General features: G+C 37.8%; 1 protein-coding gene across 15 annotated transcripts in view; it reads right to left on the reverse strand.

Moving 5' to 3' along the window:
- Window positions 1–27,110, reverse strand: part of dock10 (dedicator of cytokinesis 10) — a 147,467-nt gene that overhangs the window by 12,078 nt on the left and 108,279 nt on the right. For 6 of the 15 annotated variants that reach the window (XM_087283454.1, XM_087283467.1, XM_087283453.1 and 3 more), the window contains 12 exons: window positions 24,641–24,742; window positions 21,549–21,658; window positions 20,604–20,719; window positions 19,275–19,412; window positions 17,757–17,939; window positions 15,284–15,394; window positions 13,209–13,424; window positions 10,680–10,737; window positions 8,002–8,100; window positions 4,034–4,140; window positions 3,077–3,199; window positions 1,290–1,403 (listed from right to left, as the gene is read on the reverse strand). In XM_087283454.1, coding sequence (XP_087139580.1) covers window positions 1,290–1,403; window positions 3,077–3,199; window positions 4,034–4,140; window positions 8,002–8,100; window positions 10,680–10,737; window positions 13,209–13,424; window positions 15,284–15,394; window positions 17,757–17,939; window positions 19,275–19,412; window positions 20,604–20,719; window positions 21,549–21,658; window positions 24,641–24,742 — 1,477 coding nt within the window. The remainder of the gene's footprint in view (window positions 1–1,289; window positions 1,404–3,076; window positions 3,200–4,033; window positions 4,141–8,001; window positions 8,101–10,679; window positions 10,738–13,208; window positions 13,425–15,283; window positions 15,395–17,756; window positions 17,940–19,274; window positions 19,413–20,603; window positions 20,720–21,548; window positions 21,659–24,640; window positions 24,743–27,110) is intronic. The other 9 variants (XM_087283458.1, XM_087283456.1, XM_087283466.1 and 6 more) reach the window with 3 other exon arrangements.

Raw genomic sequence — 27,110 nt, forward strand, 5'->3', positions numbered from 1 at the left:
CTTCGGCCCAGGCTAAATGAATGTGAGCCTGAAGTGGCCCACCTGTACAATGGCAAAGGGAGGCCAAAGATTCAAATTCATATATGGGCCATTTAAGGCAAAGATTTGGCACTTATGGCAAAATGTAATCTGAATGTGAGCCTAATGTGGCCCATGTGGAAATGGTAAATTTGGCCCAAATGATGGAGGACAAATGTGGGCCACAGTTGGCAAATATCTAATCTGGGTCTAAACCTAAAGTGGCTCAAACATGTAAGTGCAAATGTGGCGCAGTTATTTTAAAGCATAACTGGGCCACTTTTGGCAAATATTTGGCACAGTAAGCTCTGGCTCTTGCGGCTGTGAGCCTAATGTGGCCCAGAGAAAAATATGGCAAATGCGGCCCAGTTATCTTAAAACATATGTGGCCCACTTTTGGCACAGTAAACTTTGGCTAATGTAGCTGTGAGCCTAAAGCGGCCCAGAGAAGATATGGCAAATGTGGCCCAGTTATTTTAAAACATATGTGGCCCACTTTTGGAAAATAATCGGCACAGTAAACTCTGGCTAATGCAGCCGTTAGCCTAAAGTGGCCCAGAGAAGATATGGCAAGTGTGGCCCAGCTCTCTTAAATCATATGTGGACCACTTTTGGCAAATGTTCGGCACAGTAAACTCTGGCTAATGTATATTTTGAGCCTATAGTGGCCCAGTTATCCTAAAACAAATGTGGGCCACTTTTGGTGAATATTCGGCACAGTTAGCTCTGGATAATGTGGCTGTGAGCCTAATGTGACCCAGAGAAGATATGGCAAATGTGGCCCAGTTATTTTAAAACAAATGTGGGACACTTTTGGCAGATATTTGGCACAGTTAGCTCTGGTTAATGTGGCTGTGAGCCTAAAGTGGCCCAGAGAAGATAAGGCAAATGTGGCCCAGTTATCTTAAAACATATGTGGGCCACATAGACTAAAGTCACCATCATATACAGGTGGGCTAATAATTCTCACTTCCACTGTATATCCAGATTTTTACTTTATGTCACGTTTAAAGTAGAGGCTGGATTAAAGGAAGAATGCCAGACCACACAATCTAGTTTCAGCTGGTTGGATTGCAGAGTTTACGAGTGAGGTGCTCCACCTCATGTTGCTGTACATTATGTTCCTGAGCTAACAATGTTTTGGGAAAGTGCTTGTGGATCTGTTTATCTCCACTAAGCCCATTCACTGTGTGTTTATAGGTTTGGGCACATCTTCACTATTTAACAGCATTTTTTACCAAGTATGATGAGCTTGATGAGTATGATCTCACCTGTCCGTAGAAAGCCACGCGATAGTACCGACCAAACAGACGTTTCTCAGAATTCACGACTTCGGTCACCTTCAGGTATGAGCGGTGAATGTCATAGTACAGCTCTGATAGACGCTATAAGACACATATAACACAATGAAGTTAAAATATATAATATAGTGTGTAATAACAAACTTTTTAAATAAATACATATTCCAATTTTGGTTCCTGCAACACATTTCCAAAACAGTTGGAACAGTAAAGCTATTAAGACTTTGTAATGTAATGTCACAACACTTAAAAGATGTTTAGGGACTGAAGACAGCAAGTGATGAAGTGTTTCAGGTGTAATTTTGTTCCATTCTTCCTGCAAACAAGTCTTAAGGTGGGCAAAAGTACGGGGTCTTCGTAGTCGCATTTACAAAATACACCACACATTCTATGTTGGATACAGGTCGGGACTGCAGACAGTCCAGTCAAGTATCTATATGCTATTCCTCCACAGCCAGGACTTTGTAATGTGGGCAGAATGTGCTTATGCATTGTCTTGTTAAAATATGCCTGGAAAGAAGGCAGCATATTGTGCTCCAAAATCTCTGTGTGCTTTTTAGCATTAATAGAGCATCACAGAAGTGCAAGTTACCTTTACCAAGGGCACTTACACATACCATAGCAGACCCTGGTTTTTAGACTTCCCGAAAAATATCTGGAATACTGAATTATCTGACCACTGTGTGATGGTCCATCCCAGATGCCTTGGAGCACAGAAGTGGACAGCGCTTCTGGACACTGTTAACATAGGGCTTCCTTTTTGGCACAATACAGTTTTCACTGGCATTTGTGGATGTAACTCTGTATTGTGGTACTTGTAAAAGGTTTACCGCAGTAGTCTTGAGCCCATGTGGTGATCTGGCTTATAGATGAATGAGGATTCTTGATGCAGCGCCGCCTGATTGATCTGAGATCACAGTTGTTCAGTTTAGGCTTGCGCTCTTGTGATTTACGCACTGAAATTCCTCCAGATTCCTTGAATCTTTTAATGATGTTCTGCACTATTGAAGCTGAAATATCCCAATGTTCTCCTTTCTTTCTTTGAGAAACATTGTTTTTAAACTTTTCAATCATTTTCTGGTGTATTTGTTGGCAAACTGGCGATCCTCAGCCCATCTTTGCTCCTAAAGGACTAGACCTTTCCTGAATGCTGCTTTTGCACCAAATCATAATTACAATCACCTGTTGACATCATCTGTTTCACATCACATCATTATTTTATCAATTTACCTGATTACTAGCCATAAACTCCTCCTGTCCTAATGTTTTTTTGAAATGTGTTGCCAAAACCAAAATTGAAAAACGTGCTAATTTAGAAAAAAAAAACAACAACCCCAAAACAAATAATGTTTGTTGTAATGTTTGCAATGATGTCGAAGTTAATTTAGAAATCACTTCTTTTTATTATTTGTGTTTACATATTCTCCCAACTTTTTCTGATTTGGAGTCGTAACATGGACTGAATTGAATACCATGGAAAAGACAAAAGAAATCAGCTATTAAAATGATGTTTAAAAATTTCTTCTCTCCATTAAAATCAGAAAAAAAAATTTATAAAAAAAAAAAAAAAAAAAAAAAAATATATATATATATATATATAAATTTATATAATATTTTTTTTAATAATTATATAATTATATAATTTATTTATATAATAAATATATATATATATATAATTTTTTATTAAGTATCACAGGGCTGCTAATACAATTACTTTCGACTGTATATTATAGTCCACCATTCAACATTCGTAGTACCTTGAAATCTCTTCTCTTCTCAAAGACGACAATAACAGGTTTGTTGATCTCGGCAATAAGTTCATATCTCTCAGACTTCCAGAGATAATCAACACACATCTCCAGCTGCTCCACCAGCGTGTCCTACAGAGCAGACATTTATCATTCATTGTCTGTGAAACACATTTAAAGCTCATATTCCTCTAAAAAGTGTGCAGAAATAACAACCCAGGCTCATTCTGAATACGTGCCCCCACATACATTTCTGGAGAGCACCAAATACGGCCCAGGAGCTACGTTTTTTTGCGGTTTATGTTTTAACAAATCCACCAGAGGCCGTTGTGTATGTTTTTTCTGATCTCAAATTTCTCCTGCAAGTGCTATTCGTGCCTGCTGTTCTCATGTAAATCCACTAGAGGTCGTTGTCGACTGAATGACTGACTAAATGATCGACCGATAACCCCTCCCACCTACTTTCCTAAAACCAAATGACAGTGTTATAAAAAAAGATTGACCAGCGCCCAACCACTTCCCTAAACCCATCCAACAGTGTTTTCAAAAGCAATCCAGAAAAAAGAAAACCTCTTGCCAGATTTTTACCACGCTTCCAGACTTTACCACATTCTCACCCTGTTATTTACTTGTTTATTTTATTTTTTGTCTTTTGTTTTTGTCTTACAGGCTTTCTTTCTCAAAAACAGACTCGAAAACCATCATAGCGGTCAACTCCTTTCCATGTCTCTAGTCCGTCAGCATACATGGCAAGCCGCCGAACAAACAGGTAACAGTGGAAAAGCCGTTCGCACGGAGGTAAGCGGTCAGCTTGTAGCGCAAATAGGAACGGCATCAGTACCATTCATATTAAAGACGAAATGCAGCCATACATTTACGATTACCTCTGGCTACATAATCTGCGATCTCCAGAAACGTATATAGGGCTGCGATTTCAGAATGAGCCTGTGTTGAGAAATGATGTACCTCAGTGTATGGAGTATCCTGAGTGCCAGCGTCTTCTTTCATTGCTCCCTCTTCTTTAACGTTAGGCGAGATATTCGTAAATGCCGCCCAACCCATACTGAATGATGCTGTAGTTTAATACACAAAAGCATATGTTAATTATCCATGCATCTAGAATCTACCCAGAAATCAGTTAATCTCAAATCTGTTTTTATCTTAATTCTGTATTCAGAGTTGCCATCATCATCATCATTCCTGTGATTGTGGATCTTTAAATATGTACTTTTATTTATTTTGTAAATAGGCTCATTTTACAAGCCTCATAAAGGTAAACAATTCAGCTTTACTGCGTTTGAATCCATTTAGCTGATCTCTGGGAATAACAGAAGCACTTTTAGCTTAGCTTAGATCATTGAATCAGATTAGACCATTAGCATTTCGCTCAAAAATGAACAAAAGAGTTTAGATTTTTTTTCCTATTTAAAGCTTGACTCTTCTGTAGTTACATCGTGAATTAAGACCAACAGAAAATGCTAAGTTGCCTTATCTAGGCTGATATCCCTGCTGAAAAATCCAGCTTAAACCAGCCTAGGCTGGTTGGCTGGTTTTAGCTGGTTGACCAGGCTGGTTTTAGAGGGGTTTTGGCCATTTCCAGGCTGGATTCCAGCCATTTCCAGCCTGGTCCTAGCTGGTTAGGCTGGAAAATGACCAGCTAAAACCAGCTTGACCAGCCTGGTTTAAGCTGGACATAGCTGGTTTTGGCTGGGCTCCCAGCCTGGCTAGGCTGGTCAAGTTGGTTTTAGCTGGTCATCTCCCAGCCTGACCAGCTAAGACCAGGTTGGAAATGGCTGAAGACCATCCTGGAAGTGGCCAAAACCCCTCTGAAACCAGCCTGGTCAACCAGCTAAAACCAGCCAACAGTAGGGATGGCTAGGATCTATACTCTTAATCTGGAGTAAAAATCCATTTCTGTCACCGACTCGGTCCCAGTCATTCCCCTCGCTGGCCAGCAGAGGTCACCATCCCCAGACTTTTAAGCATCATCCATCTAAACTGATTGTGCACACACCTGAACTGAATCTAGTTAACGACCCACGCTCCCTATATAAGCCACACTCAAACTCCAGTTCAGTGTGGAGTCTTGTTTAGCCCTGGCCAGCATTACTGAGCGGTCTTTCCTGCCTGATCTTGTGTGTATGACCCCGGACTGTTTCTGACTCTGATCTGCCTTCTGCCTGCCTACGACCCTTGCTTGATACACGGACTCTGAACCACGCTGCCTGCCCTCGACCCAAGCCTGTTTAACGGATTCTGAACCACGCCGCCTGCCACTGATCTATGCCTGGTAAATCACTCTGTGTCTGTCAGCCGCCAGCCCCAAGACCAATATTGATTACTGTTGATGTGTGTTCGCACTTTAGTGCGTAGTGGATGTTTGTGTTTGACTGTGACTAATAAATACTGCATAATGGATCCCTCCGTGTCAGTCTCCTTGTTACAATTTCAGCCAAGAAAATAACAACTTTTCACTTCCGTCAGTCTTTGTACACAAGAGTCCAGCTTTAAATAGGAAACTTATTAAAACTCTTTTTTTTTTTGAGTGAGATGCTAATGGTCTAATCTGATTCAATGATCTATGCTAAGCTAACAGTGCTCCTATCAGTCCCGGAGATTGACCTAAAAGGTTAAAACATGGTTAAACTCAACTGTTTACCTCTGAGTGTTCCTTTTAACTTCACTCTAAAAATGTTGGGCTGTTTTAACCCAACATTGGGTCAAATGTTGACAAATCCAAAAATGTTTGCAGTATAATTTAAATGACAACTTTGAAATCAACATCTGAGTTTGTTTGTTCACATTTGACCCAACACTGGGTGACGACGACCCGACATTTTTGAGTGATCAAAAAATCCATCATTCATTCCTCAGTTCATCCACTTCACTGTCTACATGTTGACACACAAACAAACTTGATTTCAGTTGATATAGTGGTACAGTAATTGTAAAGAAACACTGTTTGCAGTGATGATATCTCAATATGTGGCACATCACAAAATGCATTGGTGTCTTCAAGCTGTATTAGCTTGAATAATGAGGTTGTGCTGGAAACATTCAGTGCTCGTGTAGGATGTACATTGACATTCAGGTCTGACATGCACAGTTCACATGATTACTTCAAAAATACCTTGCACAAGCCTAAATTATAATACCTGATTATTTGGGGCCCTATTATACACCCTGCGCAATAAGGCGCAAGATGTGTAATAAGCGATTTATAGCTATTATCAGACCAGTGCAACCCTAATTTTTACATTTTGTGCCACATTTTTTAAATAGCAAATGCTATTATTATTACCAGTATTATTTATTATATACAGATTTATATTTGTTTTAATAAAACTAGTTTAGATTTGTCCACCTGTGGGGTTTTGGAGACGTCAGCATCACCATATGAGGCATAAGAACAGGACGTGTGTTTGGATATGACTCAGTTGCTTGAGCACGCTTCCTAATGATTGTTCATTTATTCCTTTGCTGGAGATTAGAACTGAATTTAGAAATAGTTTTGAAACAAATCTTTGTACTTAACAACGGAAAGTAAATATGTGGGCTTATGGATGTGTTCTGTGGAGTGAGATTCAACCGTTTCCCCACTCCACCAAAATAAAGGAGTAAAGAATAAAAGTAAAGTAAAGAGGCTGAATGGAGGAGGCTCGTTCTTTATCCTCGCGCTGCAGAGCCTCTGTTTAACTGTTTTCTCGCTAGTGAAGCACCGGGGCGCAGAGCGTATTTCTCCGTCCTTAAAATAGCAAAAGTGGATTCAGACACGCTCCTAATTCTTTTGCACCATACGCTTTAGAGTTTGCGCCTAGATCGTTAAAATAGAGCCCTTAGTCTTGAAGTCTTCAAAAAGCCCATTCCAACACATCAAAGCATGACCGACTGGTACATGGAGCTGTTGAATTCCAAAAAAGTTGGATTAATGCTAACATGCTAACTTCCTGTAGTAAAGAAAATACTAAATGAATCCAACTATATACAGTAAAATATTATAAAACGGTATAATTTAAAAAATTTAGATATTTTCCCTAAAATAGGACTGAAATGTTCCTCAATAGCATCTGGAAACATGCTAAAATGATATGGAATATCAAACAGGATAACTAGCCAAAAATACCCCGGTTAGTGTTTTAGACAAAGCCAAGAATGTAACTAAGACCTTGATCTACACAATTTAAAAAAAATACTGTTAAAAGTGCTACAGTAACACTTTTTTGAAGGTGGTGTTCGTAAGATCTTTATAAACATGGCAAATCATAATTATGACTGCAATGTTATTGATACTTATGACAACTGTTATTAAGTGTCATCATGTAATCTTAAGGTGACACAGTGGCTAGCACTGAGAGTGTGTGGGTGTTTCCCAGCACTGGGTTGCAGCTGGAAGGGCATCCGCTGTGTAAAACATAAGCTGGAATAGTTGGTGGTTCATTCCACTGTGGCGATCCCTGATAAATAAAGGCACTAAGTGGAAGATCAAATTAATGAATGTAATCTTAAATGAAAGACATTGTTTGAGATGTCTTTATGACAACCTGACATTACCTGTCATAAATCTGTCATAAACATGACCAACATGAGGCCATTATAATTGTGTCAGGAACTTCATAAAAGCATCATTTAATATTTTTCTTGACATTGGCCACAGTAGTACGGGTTGAATTTGTCATTCAATGTTGAGTAGGACATACATTGACATTCATGTCTGGGTCGGTTCGATTGAATTTTTAAGACCTTTGAAATGCAGATTTAAGACTAATTAACACCTTTTTTTTTAGACTATGCAAACACTTTTTAGACTAAGACTTTTTAAAACATCTTAAGGATTGGCGGACACCCTGAATAATAAATCATTGTTAGACATTCAGACACACTCAGAGCCCACTATGGTAAAGACTTCAGATCAGGGCAGGCGGGGGTACACTCACTTTCTCCGTCTTGGGGAGTTAGTAAAGGGCTACAGTTATTTACACAGGCTCCCTCTTTGCTCACACTTGACATCCGACCCTTTTCAGACTTCCAGTAACCTGTGGTTGCAGAGTGGCATCAGGTTTAACACAGGATCATTTCCAAAACTAGGGCTGGGCAGTATGACAGTACATGGCATGCAAGTGCAGATTTGACTGAACTGTTAGGAATTATACTAAGTAACACTTTGATTTTTGTAATAATTCACACCCATTAGATGTCTATTAGATCTATAAGAGTCTATTAGATATCTATCAGATCTATTAGAGTCTATTACAAATCTATTAGCTCTTTTAGATGTCTATTAGATCTACTAGACATCTATTAGATGTAATTGATGTCTATTAGATTAGATATCTTTTTGATTTCTATTTGTCATCTATTAGATCTATTAGTCATCTATTAGATGTGTATTAGATCTATTAGACAACTATTAGATCTATTTGACATCTATTACATGTCTATTAGTCTTCGATTAGATGATTATTTGAACTACTAGTCGTCTATTAGATGTCTATTAGATCTATTGGAGTCTATTAGATATCTATTAGATCTTTTAAATGTCTTATTAGATCTATTAGCGCTATATTAGATCAATTTAACGACTAATAGATGTCTATTAGATCTATTGGAGTCTATTAGATATCTATTAGATTTTTTAAATGTCTTATTAGATCTATTAGCGCTATATTAGATTTATTTGATGACTATTAGATGTCTATTAGATCTATTGGATGTCTATTAGAAATCTATTAGATCTTTTAAATGTCTTATTAGATCTATTAGCGCTATATTAGATCTATTTGACGACTATTAGATGTCTATTAGATCTATTGGAGTCTATTAGATATCTATTAGATCTTTTAAATGTCTTATTAGATCTATTAGCGCTATATTAGATCTATTTGATGACTATTAGATGTCTATTAGATCTATTGGATGTCTATTAGATATCTATTAGATATTTTAAATGTCTTATTAGATCTATTGGCGCTATATTAGATCTATTTGATGACTATTAGATGTCTGTTAGATCTATTGGATGTCTATTAGAAATCTATTAGATCTTTTAAATGTCTTATTAGATCTATTAGTGCTATATTAGATCAATTTAACGACTAATAGATGTCTATTAGATCTATTGGAGTCTATTAGATATCTATTAGATTTTTAAAATGTCTTATTAGATCTATTAGCGCTATATTAGATCTATTTGACGACTATTTGATGTCTATCAGATCTATTAGATGTCTATTAGACATATATTAGGTCTATTTGATATCTACTAGATCTATTTGATGTCCATTAGACATCTGTTATATGTCTATTCGATTTATTAGACATCTATTAGATTTATTAGACATCTATTAGATCTATTAGATGTCTATTAGACATATATTTGGATCTATTTGATGTCTACTAGGTCTGTTTGATGTCTATTAGACATCTATTATACGTCTTTAAGATCTATTAGACATCTATTAGATCTATTAGATGTCTATTAGACATATATTAGGTGTATTTGATGTCTACTACACCTATTTGATGTCAATTAGGTCTATTAGACATCTATTATATGACTATTAGATTTATTAGACGTCTATTAGATGCCTATTAGATCTATTAGATGCCTATTAGACATATATTAGGTCTATGTGATGTCTATTAGGTCTATTAGACATCTATTATATAACTATAATATGACTAGATGTCTTTTAGATCTATTTAAGTCTTTTTGATGCTCATTAGGTCTATTAAATCTATTAGACAACTATTCGATCTATTTGATGTCTATTAGATGTCTTTTAAACACATAATTGTGGGATTAGTCATTAATTGGTGGGATTAGTTATATTGTAATATGATTTTGGTCATACTGTCCACCCCTAATTCAAACGTAGAACGAAGGCAGGTGCTCCAGCAATGCATCTCAAGCAAACTCATGCCCGTGACAACATGCACATGCAAGAGCAAGACAATCAGCAATATCAGACCAAAGACAACACAAACAATGACAAGGCCACAAACACTCACACTGAGAAACAATCAATAAACTGATCATTTAAAATATATAATATATAAAACAAATCAAATAAAGCAAAAGGCAGGAAAAGCATGGAGCTGGTTTCATAATACAGCACTGAGAAAGCAACAACTGAGCAGTAATAAAGATTAACAGACCCTTTTCACAAGACTGTAATGCATTTAATGGTCATCATCATAATTTCTGAAAAGTTTTTAACATCCTGTTTTTTTCCTAAACGTATGTACATTTACAAAAGCTATACTTTGTATTATATAATCTCTGCATCAAATTACAAAAAAAAAAATTACTGCTTATGTGTTTTTAACGCAGTGCCTATGGGTGCGAGACAGTAAATCTGACATTATTCTCTCTTCTGGCTGCCGTTATCAGTCTCACACCAATTATTTACTTTTTGTGAAAGTCTTGATAACACCACCATTTCTTTATTTGATAAAATAGGAATGCCAAAATATATATTTGTTGGACTTTCCCATTCACTGCGCTCTAAGTTTATTAAACTATGCTGACTTCTGCTGATGAGAAACTCTTAATGTGAAAAGGGTCCATAGGAATGCTTTGTCTGCAAAAAATATGCCACAAGGAGGCGCTCACCTCTTCTCCTCAGAGACTCTGCTATGAGGGCTGAGATGTGGATGTAGCACATGGCTGCCTGAAGTCAACAACGAACAGAAGTTATTATTTTGTTAAACAAAAGCATTCAGAGAAGTTCAAATCTAAAGTAGAAACTCTGCATGAATGAATGGGCATGGAGTCAGATCAGTCTCAAAAATTATACATTCGCAAAAACAAAACTCATACGAGCACAGCACAATTCACATTAACAAAATGCAATTCATAAATACAAAACAATTTATAAACGCACAAATCCAGTTCATGAATTGGAAACACAATGGGCCCTATCATACACCCGGCGCAATGAGGCGCAAGACGTGTTTGGCGTGATTTGTTTCAGACTAGCACAACAGTATTTTCAGATTTTGAGCCACGTTGTGAACTCATGAGTGTGCCGTTCAATAAAGGAGGTGTGTTAAGGCACATTGTTGGCAAGTTGTTATTTTGAGGAACTGAAATAGACAACTAAAAGCTGCTCTAAAGTCCAGCTCAGAGTGTGTTAGTTATGCATCCATGCAGGTCTAAACGCTTACACACTGCTGAATACACACAGGATGAACAGCAACACACAAATATCTTTAAAGATGAAAACAATTAAAGGATTAAAACGATTCAGAAATGATGATTTTCTACATCAATATAAACAGCACTGCCTTCATGCCTTCTTCACCTCGGGGGGCTTTTTCAGTTCATTCATGACCATCTGCATCAGTATATTGTGATTATTATTAGCATTATTATTTATTATATGCAGATTTATAGTAAAGTGTAGATTTGTCCAGCTGTGGGGTTTTGGAGACGTCTGCATCAGCATATGGGGCATAAGAACAGGACGTGTGTTTGGACATAACTCAGTTGTTTGAGCACACTTCGTTATTATTGCTCATTTATTCCTTAAAACTGAATTTAGAAATAGTTTTAATAATCTTTGCACTTAACAAAGGAAATTAAACATGTGGGCTGATGGATGTGTTCAGTGGAGGGAGTTTCCACCGTTTCTTCACTCCACCAAGGTAAAGGAGTAAAGTAAAGTGAAAGTAAAGAGGCTGAATGGAGGAGGCTCGTTCTTTATTCTCGCGCTGCAGATGCTCTGTTTAACTGTTTTCTCTCTAGTGAAGCGTTCAATTTTTATGCTCAAAGCACACTCAGAACTGATTAAGAGAATAAGCACAACCCTGTTAGACCATACTCTGGGCGCAGAGTGTGTTTATCCATCCTTAAAGTAGCAAAAGTGCATTCGGACATGGCCTTAATGCTTTTGCGCCATGCACTTTAGACTTTGTGCCTAGATCGTTAAAATAGAGCCCAATGTGTGAATTCACAAATAAAAATCATAAATATTTCCCCTAGTAAATTGGATGTGTGTATTTATGAATTGTGTTTTGAATTTACAAATTCAATTCTATAAATGTGAATTGTGTATGAATTTCATTTTGTAAAGTTGTTATTATTTAAACTGATCTGGCTCCATAAAAGGTGGCTGGTGCTTTGACGTAGTTGAATAATTTTCATGGAACACAAAAGACATTCGGCAGAATCTCATCAGTCTTCTTTGTTGCTTCGATTATTGCCTTTAAATTGAGTGCATTTTCAAAGCTTTGAAACAATTGAACCAGTCACTACACAAAATGGTTCACTCCTTCGAAGAATTGAAAACTCGTGCTTTAAAGCATCCAATCCTTCTCAAACACACTGCAAATGTAAAAATGACGGTTATCTAATCGATTGCATATACAGCTGAAGTCAAATTTATTCGCCCTCCTGTAAATTTTATTTTCTTTTTCCAGTATTTCCCTAATGATGTTGAGCAGATTCAGGAATTTTTAACAGTATTTCCAATAATATTTTTTCTTCTGGAGAAAGTCTTATTTATTTCATTTCGGCTAGAATAAAATATTTTTTAAAGCCATTTTAAGGTCAATATTATTAGCCCCCTTAAGCATTATTAGTTTTGGATTGTCTCCAGAACAAACCACTGTTATACAATGACTTGCCTAATTACTCTAACTTTACCCTAATTACCCTAGTGAAGCCTTTAAATGTACTTTAAGCTGAATACTAGTGTCTTGAAGAATATCTAGTCTAATGTTATTTACTGTCATCATGACAAAGAGAAAACAAATCAGTTATTAGAAATGAGTTATTAAAACTATTATGATTAGAAATGTGCTGAAGAAAATCTGCTCTCCACTAAACAGAAATTGGGGTAAATATACAGGGGGGCTAATAAATTCGACAATGAATAAACTGTAGCTTATCATCTAATATCATTAAAAATGAAGTGCTTTTCTTGTTTTGAGTGGATGTACGTCACAATAGTGGGGAAAAAAGGACAATCTGAACTTTAAAGCAGCATAAATAAACATTAAATTGTGATTCAGGACGTCATTCTGCCCAACCATTTGTGCTATGCAAGACCCTTGTAGTCATACATACACCAATAAAATACAAATATATATTTCATTTCTATCTATAGATTAATACACATAATATATGATGTGATCTGACCTCAGACAGATCTCCATTTCTGACGTGTATTTTGGCCATGCTTTCCAGCCAGGTGCGTCTGAGCTCAGGTGTGCTGGCGTAGGAGTTGGCCAGACTGTACTGAAGGTCCACCAGCATTTCCGGGTCTTTTTCATGCTCTTTCATTTGAGACGTGGCCATCAGGACGGTGCGTATCCTCTTGGTCAGGTCCTTTACGTCAGCTGGGAATGTGGTGTTCTGGAAATGAGCAAAAAATAAATAAAAATCTCACATCTAGTGTGCATCCATTACATCAGTAACATCAAACTTCACTGACCTTCGATTAAACAAAATTGAATCAAATTAAATGGTCATGCTTTGCAACTGTGGGGTGCAGCATTGGAAGTTGCTGAGGTTTGATTTCAGTTACTTACAACTGAGATGGAATATTGAGTAGGGGGCGGGGCTTTCTTTATGAACATCATCATCCAACCCAGGCTCATTCTGAAAATGTACCCCTATATCCATTTCTGGAGAGTGCCAAATATATCCCAGGAGCTACGCTTCTTTGCTGTTTTTGTTTTCGTGAATCCCCCAGAGGCCGCTGTGTAGGCTTTTACAGATCTCAAATTTCTCTCGCAAGTGCCATTCGTGCCTGCTGTTCTCACGTAAATCCACCAGAGGTCGCTGCCGACTGACTGACTGACATGCTGAAAGACTGATCGACTGACCCACCCTCCTCCTTCCCTGAACCCAACAGTTTAGAAAAGCAATGTTAAAAAAAGAAAAGCGCTTGCCTGATTTTTACCACATTTTCAGATTTTACCACACTCACCAATATTTACTTGCTTATTTTAGTTTTTGGCTTTTGCTTCTGTCTTACCTGCTTTCTGGAACTGTTCTTCACCAGACTCGAACCCGTCATCATAGTAAACTCCTTGCTCATGTCCGCCGATATACATGGCGAGCTAGCTGGACGTAAGCTGGTAAGCGCGAAAAGGAATGGTGTCATACCGCCCTGTAGCGTGCGTTTTAAAGACGAAATGCAGCCATACGTACTTTTGGCTACATAATTCACGGCCTCCAGAAATGTATATAGGGCTACGTTTTCTCAATGAGCCTATGTTGTCATTCTCTCATAGCAAAATAACGGTAACAGGGGCGTGGCTAAGAATACTGTGGTTGAAGTGTCGAACTGACATCATCAGAGAAAGAGCCACTCTGATTGGTCAGACTTTGATTGAAATGTACAAACCAACCTTTTTTTACCCAGTGGATCAATTGTTCACCTAAACAACCAACCCAAGCTCATTCTGAAAATGTAGCCCCGCAGACGTTTATATTTATTGTTATTATTGTTATTATTACTCTGTACCCCGGAGACCACGATTTACGTGGCAGGAGCTACGCATGGCTGCATTTCATTTTTTTAAGCGAACGCTACGGGGCGGTGTGACGCCGCTCCTCTTTCCACTCGTCGGCTGACAGCTCACCTCCGTGTGGAGGGCTTTCTCAACGCAACCATTTTGTCCGGTTAGCTCGTTGTGTAAGTCGGTGGAGCAGAGAGCCGGAGGGGAGCCGACGGCGACGAACGGGTTCGAGTCCGGGGAAGAGTGGTTCCAGAAATCAGGTAGGACAAAAAACAGAATCCAAAAAATAAAGTGAAGTTCATGACAGGGCGAGAACCTGGGGAAATCCGAAAACGCGGTCAAAATCAGACAAGGGCTTTTCTTTTTCTGGATGACTTTTGTAAATCGTAGCTTGGGTTTAGGGAAGAAGGAGAAGGAGGAGGGTGCATCGGCCGATTGGCCGGTCGCACGATTGGCCGGTCGCCTGATTGGCCGGTCGCTCGATTAATCATTCAGTCAGTCAGACAAGACGGTCGCTCGACATCGGCCACCGGCGGCTTTACGCGAGAACAGCATGGCGCGAACTGCAGATTCGCGAAAACCAAAACTGCACAAATACATACCTCCCGGGGAGTATTTTGATGCCTCCCGAAACGTCCGCGGGGCTACGTTTCCAGAATGAGCCTGGGTTGTAAACAACAATAATACGCACTCGCAAAATAAACAGTCAGTTTTGATTTCACACAGACTTGAAGTCGTTTCTCTTACTTTAAGTGGCGTGTCCCCATTGGCGAAGTTATTGATGATGGCCAGAGACTGCTGGAAGCGTGATCCGCCAATGCCTGCATCCGCGATCAGCTGACTCACAGCTTTAATCACCTGAATAAGAAGAAAGAAAACCCCACAAATCAATTTCATTGACTTTCTCTTAACATGTATGAAGGATGTAAAAACCTGCCATGTGAAAAGCCGCACTGATCTTAGTTTGGTTTTGAACACGAGCAGACATAAGGGGGCTGTAGCAGTGAAAAGTGAAAGTACCCGCCCCCATTATGTCAGTAATGATTCACTCTCTATATAACGCTGCCTGTGGTTTCAACCTGGTCCGGTGCTGACGTAATGGGGCATGCCGTTTTCTGCTAAATGGTTACATTAATCGACTTTGTTTAAAATAATTTCATTAAAGTGGAATCCAATGCACAAAATAAGGGAAACTTAACTGAGTGCTTCATTTCCCCTTTAAAGAGTCACGAATACCTAAAACACATGTTTTGAGATGCTAACAGACATATATATATATATATATATATATATATATATATATATATATATATATATATATATATATATATATATATATATATATATATATATTTATATATGTGCCGTGTTACTAAAAACACTATTAGCACACATATATTTCACTAACAAGTGAACATTTCGTTCAGCAAATTAATTCTTCCGGTTTAAAAAAAGTTTTTGAAGCAGCGTCATGATGATGAGGGTATTGTGTAAATTAAAATGGCTAATACACAGTGATGTCATTACGTTTTCAGCATGTCTGTGCATAATTCATGAGAAAGAGTTCGACCCAATCAGCGCACTCTATTGTGAATGAGATGCAACATCGTTATTATGCATGAGATCATCGCTGTTACAGAGACGCACCTTCCAAGTTGTGTTGCCAACCAATTACCCTAACCTGCCTAATTAACCTAGTTAAGCCTTTAAATGTCACTTTACGCTGAACACTAGTGTCTAAAAAAATATCTAGACAAATATTATGTGGCAAAGATAAAACAAATCAGTTATTAGAGATGAATTATTAAAACTATTATGGTTAGAAATGTGCTGAAAAAAAAGGGCCATGAAACCCCCTCGTTTCAGCAGGGTGTTTTCACACCTCTACTTTGGAAAAAGTCAGAAAAGTGGGCGTGTCCAGCTCTGTTTAGGGGGAGTGTCGGAGGAAGAAAAGTGGGAGGGTGTGGGAGTGTGTATTTGGGCACGTGCAAGTTTCAGAGTCAAAATACACACACACACACACACAGGAGAAAGTGATGGTGTTTAACCTACATGGACATCTGTAGTCGAATTATTTGCCAGATTATTAAATGGTGGACTTTAACTGCAGTTTGGCTCTTTCATTGAGGGAATTCATTCATGCCCCTCGCGACAAACGAGATATTTGATTCGAGGAGCTGCTGTAAGCGTGTATTTTTCATGCAATGATTGAAACCGCACGGCGAATGAGAGAAAAAAAAACTCCGCATTTCCCGGAAACTTAGATGCACACGGCAGGTAGCGTCAGAAAGCCGCGAGTGTTATTCCGGTCACAAAATGCGGTGAAAATCCTACACGAGGTTAAAGTTTGGTTTTGGTGCTAACATGTTTACACTCGGTGCAATAGTTAACTTAGTTCGATACGAACAAACTGAATAAACAAAGAGCACTGGTCACTCACTTACCAAATCTGTAGAGACAGGACAATCACCAGCCACTAGAGCCGCGTCTTTATTAAGAGGAGACTACAAGCGAATCCGGATCTCAGCGTTTGCAGATGAGAACAGCTCTCAGGTAAACAATAATCCTCCTTAGACACGTAAGTTATTGTTGTCGAGCGTCGCGTACACTGTTAATCCACATGTGACTCCAGCTGAGCTCTCACAGAGAGAAAATGAAAACAAAACTTCACTGCAGCAAACTATAAAAGCAACACTTCACGCTTGTTTTGCCAACACAACGTGGCGTCTCTGTCGTCTAAACACTGTGACAGTAATGAATATTAATGAAGTTGCACAATAGAGCGCGCTGATTGGTTTGAACCAAGCTTTACTCATGCATTAATGCATCACACTGTAAGACGTAATAAGACTCACTCTGGCACAGACGTCCAGTCTGCACGCTGGAATACACGCTATTATCTCATGACCGTTACGCAGCTTCAAAAATTCGTTTCAAACCGGAAGTACGAATTTGCTTGAAATAACGCAAAAACAACCAATTTACACTTTTTAGTGAAATATAGGTGTCCTAATAGTGTTTTTAGCAGTGTGGGACACATACCACTGTCAACAGCTCAACACATGTGTTCTGGTGTTTAATGACCCTTTAAACAGAAATTGGGGAGACAAATATACAGGGGGGGATAATAATTCTGACTTCAACTGTATATCAGAAAAAGTGTAGCATTTCTTTAAGATACATAATATGAAGTATAATGTAGAAAATAAGAGAAAAGCACCTGCAGGTGTGAGCGGACGATGCACTTGCCCTTCGTGAACTCAAAGTTCCTCCTCATGAGGAAATAAAGCAGAGCGGCGGCTTCAGTCTGTGTGGAGCTGGAGCGATGGTTACAGCACTTCAGGATCTCGTAACACAGGCTGCCACACACATCCGCTTTCCCCTGGAAAAACGTGGACGGGAACTGCAGAGGAAGAGAAAGAGATCAGTCCAAAGGTCTATACACTCAAACTAAACTCCTTTTTGCTGCTTGTTCAAAATACTTCTTTAAAATGAGCTGAAACAACACAATTAAATCAACTTAATAAATCTAAAATAAAAGGTTGCCCAGTAATTAGCACTGTTGCCTCACAGCAAGAATGTCTCTGGTTAAAGTCCCTATTAAACCAGTTGACATTTCTGTGCGGAGTTGGCTCATTCTCCCCGTGCTCATGTGGGTTTTCCCCGGGTTCTTCGGTTTCCTCCCACAGTCCAAAAAACATTCAACCTAAGTAAATTGAACATACCGAATTGATACCATAGCCAAGCTCATTAGGTCATTAGCCAGTAATAAGTCGGGGGAGTTCATCGAGATCTACCTGAGCTCAAACTCCACTCTCGCTCTGCAAATGGGAGGGAGCCCAGGGCTCGAGGATCTCATAAGCTCAGGGCTCTCCCATGGGACAGCATGCCAAACAAGCTTTATTATCAATCATCAGCTAAGTGTGAACTCTTGAATGGGTGTTATTTAGCACAGTGGGTTTTGCTTTCATATGATGGTTTTATGTTCAATACACTTACATTTTTTAAAAACTATTTGGTTAATCCGCCGATGCTGGTACAACATGAAGGGATTGTGTGAAACCCAGCATGCTTTTTACACTGTAATTTCATTTCAATGTTGTTGCTTTTTTTAAAATAGGTATTTACATTTTACAATAACTACCAAGCAACAGTTTATGTAATATTTTAATTAATATTCATATTTTAATTATTAAAATTTAACATTTTATTTATTAAATACTTTTAAGGACCCTGCAGACACCCTGATTAGGTCCAGTGATAGATTATATGGCTTGTTTCATATGCAAACAAGTGTCTGCATCTGAAAATGTGTAAACCAAATGACCTAAAAGAAGTCAAGAGTTGTAACCCAACGAAATCAGTTGGGTAATCTCTGGAGGAGATCACATCCTTGGTTATAAAGTAGTTTCTCACAGACTAAGTTACTTGAAGACTGACAGGTTAACATCGATGAAGAGGAACTGTACCTTTCATTGCCTTCAATAAAGTCTTCTCCCTATAAGAACTTTGGTTAGCTTACTTATTTTGTTTATTACAGTAATCTAATACATTGGCGAGCCACCCAAGAACGGTTAAGCTAAATGCAGCAAAATCTAAGAGCAGTCCAATATTCCAATACAAACCCATTGAGTAGGGGACAGAGATGCTCTACTTTAGTCGTAACTCACTCAGTAATTCCTTAAACCTGTCCCTGATGGGAAAAACAAAGACAACAAAGTAAAAGAAGAAGTGACACCTTCTGCATGAAGAGGCGCAGGGCTGTGAACACATGTCTGAGGGTGGTGGTGGACTGGTTGATCTGGAAGAACAGCAGGTACGTGTCGAACACTTTCTTCATCAAAGAGTTTTGTCCTTCATCGTGCTGCAACTGTTTCTGTTAAAGAAAACATGATCTGTCCATCACAGGGCAATAATATGTCTATGCGTGAATGGGCTATATGCACAGCTAGTGTTTCAGACAGAGTAACTTTAGAAACAGACATCAAGAATCAGCATATGGATCTCAACAATGGTGACATGCTGAAATCGATCAATCAATGTAATCAATCAAATTTGAATCACGTAATGATCTCATTAACTTCAACACTACCCAAGTGTTTTTTAACACCCTGTAGTGTCAAGACATGCACACCAATGGGTGTTAATTTAACACTGAGGATTTTACTTTGTATGATACAAAACTCATCAATGCAATTAATCAAATCTGAATCACTTAATGATCTCATTAACTTTACACTACCTAAGTGTTATTTCAACACTCTGTAGTGTCGCCACACTCACACTAATGGGTGTTAGTTTACCACTGAGGTTTTTGTTGTGTATGATGCAAAACAATCACAAAAACCTTAATGTAATCAATCAAAATTAAAACCCCTAATGATCTCATTAGCTTCAACAGTACCAAAGTGTTATTTTAACACTTTGTAGTGTTGACACATGCACACTAATGGCTGTTATTTTAACATAGTTTTGCATCATACACAGCACAAACCTCAGTGTTAAAATAACACCCATCAGTGTGCATGTGTCAACACTAGAGTGTTGAAATAACACTTAAGTAGTGTTAAAGTTAATGAGCTCATTAAGGGATTCAGTTTTATTTAATTGCATTGATGAGTTTTGTGTGATTGTTTTTTTATCATAAACAGCACAAACCTTAATCACACAAAACTCAATGTAATCAAAATTAAAACCCTTAATGATCTAATTAACGTCAACAGTACCTAAGTGTTTAACACTCTGTAGTGTCGACACATGCACACTAATGGGTGTTAATTTAACACTGAGAATTGTCCATTGTATGATGCAAAACAATCATACAAAACTCATCATGTAATCAATCAAAACTTAATCACCTGATGATCTCATTAACATCAACACTACCCGAGTGCTATTTTAACACTCTGCAGTGCTGACACATGGGTGTTAATTTAACACTGAGGATTTTTCTTTTTTGGTTTGTTAAAATAGATTTAAAAAAATCTAAGCAATATAGATTTTCTTAGACACACCACACTTATTGATCCACATGAAACCAATGAAATATTATAATTATATGTATTACCTTATGATGTCGAACAAACAGGTCCAGAACATCCAACACGGTCAATGCTACTTCAGTAGAAAGGTTCGCCTCCACGTCTGTAGGGTTAAAGTTTTCTCCTTCAGCAACATTTCCATCTGAACACACGTCACATTTATATTTCATTGATTCTAATAATAACGACTCAAAAATCTTACAAAATCCAAAAGCATCAATGTAGAACATGCCAACATCTCATTTCATTCCAGTGCATTTATACTGACTTTTATTTATGATGATAAAAACACAGGGAAGTTCATGCTTTGCAATTCACGGATATTCATCTTAAAAGCCACCACCACCCCAATTTTTATCAGCATAATTTTGCCTTCAGCTGTATATTATAAGTCACATGCATTGCTCAGGTGTGAGTTTCTCACAGACTTCTACAGTGTCCAAATCTTGATGGTTCTGTGGGTCTCGTCAATCAAGTCTGAGCTTTATTTTGTATTCTCTATTGGATTCAGCTCAGGTATTTGGCTGGACCATTCTACAGCTTTATTTTCTTTCTCTGAAAGCATTTTGTATTGCTGAAATGGATACATCTTCATCCTCCTGCTAATGTAGATGTTGGACTGAAGCAGCTGAGGAAGGGCAGAGGCTTGCTGAAGAACTACTGAGAGATTTCAGCTGCTGTCTGGGCTTTCACTGCCGAACTATACCTTCCTTTCTTCATGTGTTCAATACTTTTTTCCTGCGTCATTTTATTTCATTACACATAACTTAATTTATAAATTAATTAATTTTCTTTGCATAGATGGATTTCTTTGGTTGTCAACAACACCCGGTGAAAATTTAAAGTCAACAGCAACTTTAGAAATATGCTTTCTGAGAAAAATGGTGACGTGTTCAATACTTATTTCCCCCGCTGTACCTAAAACACTCAAAACAAGCGTTGACTGTCAGCTGGACTGAGCGTATATTCACCTGTCTCCATCATATGCAGCAGTTTGGGGTTTGTGAGGGCGTTTTTCCCCCTGATGATGGGCATGGTCTGAGAGCGAGCGTGTCTGTGACCGTCCTGTGCAGACAGAATCCTGCGCATAATAGTTTAAGTGATTAGCAAAATTCCCAAACTTCATCTAGAAATGTCAAAACAACAGCATCTCTTAATATTTCCCTAGTCTTTTGAGGCTTGAAGTTTAATGCTTTCAGTGATTACAGAGAATTTGGCTATTTGTGAATATCTGCACTGCAAAAAATGCTGCTCATACTTAGAATATTTGTCTCGTTTCTAGTGTAGATATCTAAAAATTCTTAAACCTAGAAGCATTTTCTAGACATCTGAAATATATTGTTTTGATCTCGGAAAAAGTACATCAAACTTAAGTGAGTTTTCCCTTAAAATTAACTTGTTTAAAAAAACACTTAATTTTGACATTATTTCTGAAAACAAAACAGTATTTTTTAAGTAAGAAAAGCATTTGGCAGTGTGCGCTCTTTTAAAAAAAGCTTTAACTCAAAAGTAAATACTATAGTACACAATATAAAGTCATTTATTTACTTTAAAGAGCATACATTTGCATAGTATGTGGTTAATGACTGGTTGCTGCATACAGACAAAAATGATTTGCACATTATGGATGTACAGTAAGTGAAGACTATATGAAAAGACACGTGATGTTATGAAATTTATACAAGATAGACCCACTTTATATTACATGTATTAAAACAGTATGTATGAACATTCCAAAGAATCATTTCATGCAATATATATATGATGATCAATAAATCATGGCAACAGATGCTTTTATTTTAATTGAACTTATTTAAATGAGTTAAAAATGCTTGAATTAAATCTTCCACTAAAAGTCAATCTAACTGTTTTAAGTCAGTTTGATGTAATGTTAAAGTAAATTACTTGTAAGATTAGTTTGATTGAACAAACACTTTAGTCACAGGTGTCAAACCCAGTTCCTGGAGGGCCGCAGCCCTGCACAAATTAGTGTTAACCCTAATTAAACACACCTGATCAAACTAATTGAGTCCTTCAGGCTTGTTTGAAACCTACAGGTCATGCTGCGGTCACACTAGAGTTTGAGCATACAAAATTCTGTCATACGGCACTGCGAAAAGGGGCGAGATTAAACAAGATATTTGGGCATTTAAACAAGCCAGCGATTGCGAGAGGTCAGGTTTTATCTTCGATTGGTCTTACACAGTCATGTGATGCAATTTCGCAGGTCAGAGTTCACCAAGCTTGAACTTTGCAACGCAGTCAACTACTTAACTTGCCACACAAGCTTACGTTTCCAGTCTGTTGCATTCGCGTGTGTATGAATGGAGGTCTATGGGGCAAAGAATGCAGTGTGACCGCAGCTTAAGGGTGCACTCACACTATGCTATCCGAACCGTGCCCAGGCCCGTTTCCTGGATCATTTGAAAAGTGTGAGTGCTCTGAATCAGGCTCATGTGCAGTTCAGTTGGCCGGCCCTGGCCCGGTTGGAAGAGGTGTGCCAGAGCATGGCACACCTAAAAAATTATATAAAATCAAGCAGTGCAAACAAACTAAAATATATGCAATAAAAAAACCTGATATATTTGCTAAACATTTTTTACAGCATTGCCTTTACAAAATCCATCCAATTGCAATGCTCATTTATTTGCTTTTCAGCCAACCGTGAGTTTGCAATGTTGTTTTCACTTTGCATTTAAAATTTTTGTGCGTTTCACTTTGTGGCCCTTATTTGACAAGGGGGCGGAGTCTAGGGAACTTGGGCATTTACAGCAGGCTGGACCTGCCTCTATCACCTGGAGACACAGTATCAACGATGTGATCTTACAGCCCAGTAGGTCCGGTAGTAAGTTACTAAAAAGTTAATCAAAATAAGCATTGCAATTAACTGGACGGGATTTGTAAAGGCAATGCTATAAAAAATGTTGAAATATATCGTTTTTTTATTGCTTATACTTTAGCTTGTTTGCACTGCTTGATTTTTTTTGTTTTTTTATGGCTCTTTTTTGTTTGCAAATTTTATTTTTATTTCTCAAAACCTTATTTTCTCTTTGCAGTTTTTAATTTTTGCTAGTAAAATAAATTTTTATCTCTCAAATTTATTTCCAAATTCTGATTTTTTAAAATTTATTTATTTATTTTTTATTTATTTATTTATTTTTGCTCGACACTTTATTGTTTGTTTGCAAAACTTTATTTTATTTTCCAAGTATATATGGCCCTAGATTGACTCCATTAAAACATTTCAAAAATCTCCATCTAACATGGCAAGGATAGCTTTTATCACATGTAGGGGTGTCAAGTCACGTGTTGGTATTACTTATTAAACTGTAGTTACTTTTTTCGACCCTACTGTTTTTAACCCATAACATAAATCCAACCCACATTCAATAGCAGTGAATTTGCATCGATAAAATCTATTCTTCATCTTTATTACTGTCAAGTACATTGTGGTTTTAAACATCTAATATAAAGTGGGACCCACAGGGAGGAATGCTTTGTGATGTTTGGCAACTGTGTGTGTTAGAATATTTTAATAAAGGTTAAAATTCTTAGTTTCCAAAAAAAATAAATAAATAAAAAAATAAAATGCATTTATTGCAATGGTCTATATGCACAGGTTAATGTGACTATTTATAATTTCATAAGGTTCCTTTTACAGCATTGACGCTGTAATGTAAATTAAAAGTTAAACAGACTTAAGCATTCATTTAGTTGCTCAAGCGTAAAGCGAGATGAAAGACCGTGTAAACGCTAGCACCATCAGTAGCAGCAGGCTAGCGGAGAAACTCCATGGAAAATACTGGAGTGAAATACATTTCCATATTTTAAAGACACGGCGCAGAAAAAATGTATTGCAGTGCTTCTCATCTGGTCAGAGACCCACTTTATATGGTACAACAATCATACAGTGAAGATCACTGATTTGTGATCGTGGCGATTTTGCAATGGCGCAACAAGTCACCAGAAGCGCTTGTGCTTGGTTGTCTGAAAATGAAAGTCCCTGTGCATATACATCATTGCTATTTAATGCATTGTAATGGGAGACCTGTTAGGGGTTTACCATTGGGGTAGGAGCCCTGGAGAGTGGTAGGACACATTAGAGCCCTTGAGGGTGCCATTGTTCTGTGTGGCCTGAGCCAGCTTAACTGCGGCCGCTAGCTTCCTGCGCACACAATCAGCCAATCACAGCAGGGTTAATATGAGGCCAGATCAGTCTCAGAAATAATACATTCACAAAATAACATTCATACACAATCCACATTTACAAAATCCAATTCATAAATTCAAAACTCAATTCATGAATGCACAAGTCCAATTCATAAAGTAAAAATCCTAAATATTTCCACAAGTGAATTGGATGTGTGCATTTATGAATTGTGTTTTGAATTTCCAAATTCAATTCTGTAAATGTGAATGGTGTATGAATTTTATTTTGTAAGTGTATTATTTCTGAGACCGATCTGGCTCCAAAGGTTAATGCCAACCTTGACCCATCTCAACCACTGATTGTAGACTGTAAAAATCTAAGTCAAGCATCTAGCACAGCGGTTCCCAAACTTTTCAGCCCGCGACCCCCAAAATAACAATACCAGTGACTCGCGACCCCCAATATCCTCTGAGGTGGTTATAAATAAAGAAACCTTGCATGCAATGACGCAGACACACCAATTACATTTTTTTAACGTGTGTCAGTGCTTTAAATGTGGCAGAAAGTATAACCTGGTGTTATAAAATCAAAATGCATCTGACGCTATTGCTGCCTTTAATATGATGTAATTACCCCAGGGGTCGCAATCCAATAGAACTAGTAACTATAAGCTACTATAGTAACTATATAGTATATAGTAACTATAAACGACTATTTTTATTTTCAGCATAGCGATTGATAAAATATGTTAATTCTTTTGGTTTAATAAAAATAAATAGATTTTTGGAAATCACCAGGCGACCCCCCCTTCATTGCCCCGCGACCCCTCGGGGGGTCCCGACCCCCACTTTGAGAACCACTGATCTAGCAGAGTATTTAAAGGGATGCAGGGTTCACACTCTTTAATCAACAGCAGATTCAGGGACTTTTTAAAGCGCCATTCACTTCAAATCAAGCACCATTTTTTAAATTCCCCCAGCACATGTAGTGCTATGAAAGTCCTTACTGTATGTAACATTTCAATGACACTTAATATTTAGATTAAAATGTCAGAGTAATGATGATGTTTTCAATGTGTTATTTTCACAAATATTGACCGTTTTAAACAGTCACGTTCAAAGAAGTTTAGTAAAAATTCAACACTGGTAATATTCAAATGTGTTTCCTGAAATATTGATCAAATGTGGATTATTTGTTTTAAATTAGGAATCTATCATTATTTTTAGTTTGGTTTTTAACATCAGCACCAAACAACACCATAAACTAATTTCAAATTGGATTCAAACACTTTCAAGGACCTGTGTTTGTTTTTAAGTACATTTCAGGTCTTGAATCCGTCTAAAATTCAAGTACTTTCAAAAAGTGTGGGAACCCTGCAGACAGTTCACCTAAAAAATAAAAAATTCTCTCTTATTTAGTTTTAAACCTCGAGTTTCTTTCTTCTGTTGAACACTACAGACGATGTTTTAAGAATGCTGGTTGTTCAACTGCACCAAAAACGTCAACTGCTGCATCCCAATTTGCATACTACCCATCCTAAATAGTAATCAAAAATATAATTAGCATGTCGGTGGCACGGTGTCTCAGCGGTTAGCACTTTGGCCTGACAGCAAGAAGGTCGCTGGATCGAGTCCTAGCTGGGTCAGTTGGCATTTCAGTGTGGAGTTTGCATGTTCTCCCTGTGTTGGCGTGAGTTTCCTCCGGTTTCCCGAACACATGCGCTATAGGGGAATTGATGAACTAAATTGGCCGTAGTGTATGAGTGTGCGAGTGAATGTGAGAGTGTTTCCCAGTACTATGTTACAGCTGGATGGGCATCTGCTGTGTACTGGATTAGTTGGCGGTACATTCCGCTGTGGACAATGTGAACTTGTTTGAACATTGACTTCTGAATGCAGAATTATCCAAACACCTGAGGAGGTTTCTCTTCATGAAAGATTGTGAATGGCAGATTAACCTGCTGCTGTATGTAGGAAATTAGATATGAAATAATGTAGATGATGTGTCGAGATGATTGACAAGTCTTGTAACCAACAACATAACGGTCCGTTAATAAGGGAATTAGTTTGTCCCAAATCTTGCATACTCTTCTTTACAATAAAAGTGCATACCTTAAGAACATATAAGCAGGTGAATTGGGACGCCATCTACTTTTTTGTTCAACAGAAGACACTCAAATAGGTTTTGTATAAGCGAAGAGTGAGTAAATGAACTATCCCTTTAAGTGCACTGTTTGGATTAGGATATTAAACAGCAGATGTTAAAGATCTTGTGTGTGACTCTAGAAATCCCTGATGGACAGAATAACGATGTATAATGTGGATTTATGTGTGGGGGTCAGACAGGAAAACATGGATTTGGGAACACAGCGTTCGATGATAAC

Source organism: Danio rerio, chromosome 15, assembly GCF_052040795.2.
Source record: "Danio rerio strain M-AB ecotype USA chromosome 15, GRCz13ab, whole genome shotgun sequence".
NCBI lineage: Eukaryota > Metazoa > Chordata > Actinopteri > Cypriniformes > Danionidae > Danio > Danio rerio.